At 38.6% G+C, this 7,201-nt stretch overlaps 1 protein-coding gene across 2 annotated transcripts; it reads left to right on the top strand.

The window, feature by feature from the left end:
• LOC137742260 (uncharacterized) lies at positions 1–7,201 on the top strand. Of its 2 annotated transcripts, none has more exons than XM_068482078.2 (18): positions 1–1,135; positions 1,239–1,325; positions 1,419–1,623; positions 1,713–1,821; positions 2,403–2,603; positions 2,782–2,863; positions 2,949–3,008; positions 3,088–3,140; positions 3,379–3,545; positions 4,764–4,974; positions 5,132–5,189; positions 5,316–5,372; positions 5,483–5,731; positions 5,976–6,040; positions 6,166–6,222; positions 6,306–6,399; positions 6,522–6,662; positions 6,742–7,201. In XM_068482078.2, the coding sequence occupies exons 1-18, from the start codon at positions 380–382 to the stop codon at positions 6,838–6,840; spliced, it is 2,751 nt and encodes a 916-aa protein (XP_068338179.2). In that variant the 5' UTR covers positions 1–379; the 3' UTR covers positions 6,841–7,201. The 2 variants fall into 2 exon arrangements, 1 of the variants encoding a protein (XP_068338179.2); XR_011069378.2 differs by having other exon boundaries at positions 59–1,135; positions 5,927–6,040.

Raw genomic sequence — 7,201 nt, 5'->3', positions numbered from 1 at the left:
GTCCCTGAAGAAATTTACAGGTGGACTCTTCGTTTTCCCCCTTCTCCCTCCCTCTTTCATACTTGCGGGTGGTGGCCATCCACTCTTCCTCAAAAAAAAAAAAACAAACAAAAACCAACCCGACGTTTCCTATTTCCTCCCAATTACAAACCAATCTCTCGGACTCTTTCTGAAACCCTAATTTTTTCCCCTCTCACAAAATCCCAACTTTATTCAAGGGTTTATATTTTGTTAAATTTCGATTCACACACACAGAGACATATATATTAAACAAAGGTTTCACCTTTAGGCTCGGTTTTGGGTTTGAAATTCTTTGAATCCAAATCTGAACCAGGGATTTGGGAAATTTCTACGGTTTTGAATCGATCTGAGGCCGTGCATGGCGAAGGGTACGGATTCGGAGGAGTTTGTGGTGATGTCTAATGTCCGGACGGGCCTGAAACGCGAGTTCGTGTTTGCGTTGAAGGCGCAGGCCGAAGTGTCTGGCTCTTTAGGGCGGACTCGTAGGGCCCAGAACGATGGCTGTAAGAGGTTGAAGACGGAGGAGCGCAACGGTGGTGATGGTGATGAGAAATTGGGGGGTGGGGAGATGGGGGAGGGGGAGATTGTGAAGGTTAAGGAGGATTTGGAGGAGGCTATGAGCGAAGAGGATGCAAAAAGCGATGTGGTGGACCTCACGAGCGAAGACGAGCCGAAATCCCATGTGGGTGAGCTTGTGCTGAGCGAGAGGGTTGGGGAAGACGAGTTGAAGCACTGTGTGTTGGAGATGGCAGTAGATGAGGAGCCCCAGACCGGTTGCATTGGAGATAATGAACCCAAAAAGCCTTTGGTGGACGAAGAAGTCCCTGTTTTGATTGAGAACGCCAGCGTTAAGGTGGAAGATGAGGTGATTGGGAAGCCTCTGAGGAGGTTCACTCGGTCAGCATTGAAACTTGAGGCAGAAAAAATGCAGAATTTACCCGCAGAAGGTTATACCCAAGAGATAGATTCGGAGATTCAGAAAAGCCCTTTTGTTACTCCAATGAAACTTGATACGAAAATGCCGAGGATGGGGAGGAAGCTCAGTAAACTGAAAGAACTTCTTGATACCGGTATTCTCGAGGGGCAGCCAGTCAAATACCTTAGACGATCAAAGGTATTATTTCGATTGGTGCTGCTGTTTTTCAGTGTGCATATGATTGCTGATTTGTGGTTTAGGGTGGAGTACTTATTTTGTGTTTCATATTTCTTGTTGTCAGATAAGAGAATCTGGAGAAACTGGGCTTAGGGGAGTGATTATGGGCTCTTCTATATTGTGTCACTGTGATTCTTGCAAAGGAACTGAAGTGAGTATTGTTTAACGATATTTCTTTTGTATCATGTCTTGTAATGTCCATTGATATAAAGGGTTGATAGATTATTATATTGAATTTCATTAGGTTATTACACCTCCTGTGTTTGAGCTGCATGCGGGTAGTTCAAACAAACGTCCGCCGGAGTATATATATCTTGAGAATGGGAAGACCCTTCGGGATGTCATGACTGTATGCGAAAATTCTCCATTGGAAACTTTGGAAGAAGCTGTCCGACTTGTCATTGGTTGCTCATCTATAAGCAAATGTACGATCTGTCTCAATTGCAAAGGTAGCCTTTATGTCCGCATAAATTAATTGCAATTCCCCTTGATGAGTAATATGCATATGCATAACTCTTTTCTTATACGATGAATGTAGAATCTATTGACAAAGACGGTAGAAGGTCAGCAGTGATACTTTGTAGCTCATGCATGGAGTTAAAAGAGTCTGGAGCTAGGCTTGCTGTAGCTGCTAACCAGAGTGACGAGTAAACTTTATCTTCCCTACTTTTGATTTTTGGTTCCATCTGTTTATCTGAAAAATCTTTCATCCTCCTCTGGGTGTATGCAACATGTTTAAGAAGACTAATATGGGGTGGGTTTAATGTAACTTTGACAGAGAGGAAGCTACATCTTATGATTACAGGGTGTACTCAATTGGGATATTGAGGGATTTTAATTCTTTTTACAAATCAAGGGGTATTCAATCAAGATAAGCTTCTGTATATAGTGATATTTATTGGTTTAAATTCATTGAACATATGAGCCTTATGAAAACATGTGCTTGGACTAGGGGCCCTGTGTTGTTGGAATAGTTACATTTTTTACAGCTCACATTTGATTGCGTAGTTGAGTTGTGAACATTTTTCATTTCTTAGCAGCTTATATATATGCAGATGGGTGAATCTAGCTATACTTTCAGTTTTACGTATGTATATACTTTTACGTATTATACGTAATTCAGGATTTTTACTCTCCTATCGCATATGAGTACAAGAGAGTCATAATGATCCTTTATTTTAAATGTTTTGATTTCTAATTGAGGATGTGCATGTGTTTACCATTTCAGATCACGAAAGCTGGTTACAGTACCAAATAGTCCTGATACCTTGTCAAAGTGTAGCTCACCATATCAAGTTACAGTACCAAAGCATCCTCATACTGTGCCAATGTGTAGCTCATCAAAGCCAGTTAAAGTTCAAAAGCATCCTCATAACGTGCCAGAGCGTCAGTCGTCAGAAAGTAAGAGTCAGGGAAGAGTAACCAAAAAGTATTCAACCTCTCTCTCTCTCTCTCTCTCTCTCTCTCTCTCTCGTTTTGTATCTGTCTCATATTTAATTCTTTTTTCTTGACGAGCTCTGTTATTTCACAATTGAGCTATTTTGTGTGCCTCTCTTTATCATAATCAATGCACTTAATTTGCCGCTTGTCTCAAATTTGTTTGAAAGGGATCTTCGGTTGCACAAGTTAGTTTTTGAGGAAGATGTCTTGCCGGATGGCACGGAAGTAGGCTATTTTTCTAAGGGAAAGGTTGCCACTAAATCTGGTTAGTTGTTGTTTTGCCTAATTGAAGTGAAATGTTATTTTCTGAGTGGCCATTTTTTTTTTCTGGCAGAAATTGTTGGTTGGTTATAAAAAGGGTCCTGGCATTGTTTGTGGTTGCTGCAATAATGAGGTATGTTTACTTTCTACTGAATTACCACCACCTATGGTTTTTTTGACAGATCTATGATTTTCCTACATCTGATTGGCAGGTCAGCGCATCGACATTTGAAGCGCATGCTGGTTTTAAGTCACGTCGCAAGCCGTAAGTCCTTGGTTAAATTTTTTGGTTATTATACTTGTTCACATTGGTCCTAAAATTTTGCAGTGAGTTAGGCTTGATCTAGCTCTTGCACATGACATGATTGAATTGCTAGACTTCCATGGGCGTCCCCACCTGTTTTTTTTTTTTTTTGGTGGAAAGGTTGTGGGAAATTTTGCAGTAATAACTTTTTTTATCCATAATTTCTAAATTTATTTTTTGACATTCATTTGTTTGGCAGTTACCTGAACATTTACACATCTAATGGGGTATCTCTCCATGAATTGGCATTATCTCTATCTAGTCGTCGGAAGTGGTCTGCCAAGCATAATGATGACCTATGCTCCATCTGCAAAGCTGGAGGAGATCTCTTGTGCTGTGAGAATTGTCCAAGGGCTTTTCACAAAGGTGATGTCCCACAGTTACCTTTGGTGCATCAATACGTATTCGCAGATACCATGTGGAACTTTTCGCTTCGTAATATTTTAGTAATTATGTTAAAAATCCTTTATTTGCATCCATAGAACTCTTGAGGCCCCCCTTAAAAAGGGACCGATCATGGATACTTAATTGGGAATGAAATACTGTACACCGCTGTTGTTAAAAAGGACATGGAAGCGTGGGAAGAGTTACAGAGGGTGCATTTCATTTATTTTATTCTAAGAAATATTTTTTGGTATATTTATTTCTTTCAAAAGATAGAGGCCGGAAATGGACATGAAATCAGGGGTGTATGTCCATATTGGGTTGCTTCTGTTTGCACCATTTTTTTTGTCTTATTACAACCCCTCTGTGAACTATCTTAAGTTTCCCAGTTCATCATATTTTAAAATTTTGATTCACTGAAGTTAAACAGAAATAAACAAAATTAGAAAAAATAATATTTAGATCGAGTTAGCACCCAAGTGATGGTGATGTCGTGACCTACAAAATTGAAATATTAGGATTAGAGAGGGAAGTGGGCAGCGGATAGGAGAAGGAATGAAGAAAATAAATTATTTTTTCTTTTCAAAATTTAGATTCATAAGCGTAGGGTTGGCAATGATGGCAATTTTGTCAGATGAAAGGAATAGGAGGGTCTTTGACAATGTGCTTGCTGAGGGGGAACATTTGGGCTTCTTTCTGCAAGTGTGCAAGTGCATGCACAATCCAATGTCTTAGTTGCCTTCACATGGAGGGTTAAGAGGGATGTGTATTCTTTAACTTGCATAGTATTAATTGTTAGGATCTATCTCCAATTATCATGTTCATTTTATGCTTTTATTATTTTTCTCTCTTTATTCAGTTCCAATGTTTATATTTAATAAAATTTCTGAGGTTGCCGTATCATTTTTATTTTTTGGAATAGTAGGATTCATGAACTGGAAAACTAATTATCCCTCATGTTTACAGGAGTCTGTATTCTAAAAACATAGGTTATGGTTATTGATCACATGCATTCAAATCTGTCCCATTTTTAATTGTTTGTTGCATTTTCTTTTCCTAACTAGTTTAGATGCTAGCTCTGTAAGCATTACACATGTAAAAGCAAAAAAAAAAAAAAAAAATGAAAGAGACGATATGTATGTAGTATGCTTGTTGTGCATGAACTGCATGTTTTATATATTTATTTTTTGTCGATTGCAGAGTGCCTTTCTCTACCAATTGTCCCTGGCGATACTTGGTACTGTAAGAATTGCCAGACTATGTTTGAGAGAGAGAAATATGTGGAGCATAATGCCAATGCTGTTGCAGCTGGAAGGGTTGCAGGGGTCGATTCCATAGAACAAATAACCAACCGATGCATTCGTATTGTCACAACTTTCGAGGAGAAGCTTGGTGGATGTGCACTGTGCAGGTTATTTCTCGTTTCAGTTGTCATGAACCAGGAAAATATATGCAGTTATACAGAACACTTACTTTTGGCAACAATTTTTAGTGGGCTGGAAATCCCAACATTTGGTGCATCAACTTATTTCCTATCATAAATAGTCTTGTTTTTTTTATGTTTGCAGTAGCCATGAGTTCAGCGGCTCTGATTTTGGTCCCGGCACAGTTATTTTGTGTGATCAGGTACTTTCATTGCTAACCTAATCTATAAACATATTGAGTCTGTCTTTGAAGTGTTTTCAATTTCTTAATTGTTTATGATTAGCCGTTATGCTCTAAATGATGTGCTTATTCTTTTCCTCACTCCAGTGTGAAAAGGAGTATCATGTAGGTTGTTTGAAGGATAAAGGAATTGAAGATTTGAAGGTGCTCATCTTCCTTTTTTTATTATTGTGAATATCATTTTATCAGCATTTGTTTTTGTTATGCTCTGTATTTTTGCTGCTATTTTTATTAAATTTTCATTTGTTCTCCAGGAATTACCACAAGACAAGTGGTTCTGTTGCTCAGATTGCCTCAGGGTTCATTCAGCTTTGCAGAAGTTGGTAGTTCATGGGGAACAGAAGCTTCCAGACTCCCTCCTGAATGTTGTAAGGAAGAAGCATAATGAGGAAGGTCCTGAGAGTGGAGCTAATCTTGATATAAAATGGAGGGTGCTTAGTGGGAAAATGTCTACTGATGATGAAAGTGTTCAGTTGCTTTCCAAGGCTCTTGAAATCTTCCATGTGAGCAAACTTCTTATTTGTTGCTCTGTTAGAATCTGTTATTTTTATAATATTACCCAACTGAGAGGTGTCGTTAATGAGGAAAATGTTGTGCTGCATTTAGTGATGTTAGTGGATGATCTGACCTACCTTAATGTGCATTATTGGCCCTCCTGTGTCTGTGGTGTTATTAGATGAACTTCTGTCCTTTTTCAGGCGGCATTAAACAACATATTAAATTTTCGATTTCATTTCTGTGCACTAGGATCGTTTTTCCCCAATAATTGATTCTACTTCACGCCAGGACTTCATCAAAGAAATGCTTTACGGGTGAGCAAGAATGTTCTCTTTTCTCATGAGCTTTACTCAACTGTTACTCTTTTGTTTGGTCTCCTTGTGTTAACTACTACGTAATTACGTTCAATCTAGACTGAATATATCAACTGAATTTGCAGGAGGACCATCCATACCCAAGATTTTGGTGGGATGTACTGTGCAATTATTACAGTAAAGTAAGGATTGTTTCTGAGTGCTTATTATGCAATATTATTTCAGTTAAGGTCATCTGTTTTGACATGTTTTTCTTATTACGCAGTCAATTAGTCGTGTCAGCTGGAATGTTTCGTATCTATGGAGCCGAAGTGGCAGAGCTTCCTTTAGTGGCTACATGTGCTGATTTTGAAGGACAGGTTATTACTACTCTGGCGTGTGGATAATCACATAGCCACATTTTTCTTTTGGAAGAAAAAGTGATGGAATTTTGGGTTATTCCTTATCTTTCTTACTGACTTAACTGATTATTGTTTTGTAGGGTTACTTCCAGACGTTGTTTTCATGTATTGAGAGGCTTCTTGCATTTCTAAACTTGAAAAGCCTTGTGCTGCCAGCCGCTAGTGAGGCAGAATCAATTTGGAAAAAGAGATTCGGTTTTGAGAAGTTAACCGAAAATGAGGTGTGTGTGAACTCTTGCATGGTTTCTTCTAGTGCATAATTTTGTTAAGCTTGTTTATTTACATAATTTCGTTTTGTAGATACACGATTACAGGAAAATATACCAAATGATGATCTTCCAAGGGACTAACATGCTGCAGAAGCCCGTCCCCAAGTGCCGAATTCTTAGGTCCCATTGAAGTAGCTGAATGTCGGATCATCTAGATCTTATGTTTCTACCGAAATGTAAATGACTCCCTTGTCTCTTGGTGTACAGAAAGAGCAGAAATATACCTCAACCTTACAGGCAGTTTGTCTTTTGGGTAGCACATAGAATTTTTGAGATATTTCAGTTTCGGAGACCGAATGTCGTCTTAGGTTTATGAAGCTTCTTACAGAAAATTTTGTTACTGTTATTTCTGCGTCTGGGCCATTTTTGTAGCTTATGCTTTTTGTTCGGTCCCTTCGGCCTTTTTGTCGTTCGAAACTTGAATTATGATCCTTCCTGCATCTGAACTAGTAAATAAGAAGATTAATACAGGGATCATGTTATTTTGCTCA

Source organism: Pyrus communis, chromosome 11, assembly GCF_041283825.1.
Source record: "Pyrus communis isolate YQ-2024b chromosome 11, ASM4128382v1, whole genome shotgun sequence".
In the NCBI taxonomy this organism is placed as follows: Eukaryota; Viridiplantae; Streptophyta; class Magnoliopsida; order Rosales; family Rosaceae; genus Pyrus; species Pyrus communis.
Note: the sequence above shows the minus strand (reverse complement) of the source record. Positions and strands in the feature narration are given on the sequence as shown.

What these genes read in the sequence shown, in the direction of transcription:
- LOC137742260 (XM_068482078.2), top strand. Translation starts at nt 380, where the DNA reads ATGGCGAAGGGTACGGATTCGGAGGAGTTTGTGGTGATGTCTAATGTC. An exon ending in CAGTTATTTTGTGTGATCAG is followed by an intron (nt 5,190 to 5,315) that starts GTACTTTCATTG and finishes TCCTCACTCCAG; the next exon opens with TGTGAAAAGGAGTATCATGT. An exon ending in GTGCTGATTTTGAAGGACAG is followed by an intron (nt 6,400 to 6,521) that starts GTTATTACTACT and finishes ATTGTTTTGTAG; the next exon opens with GGTTACTTCCAGACGTTGTT.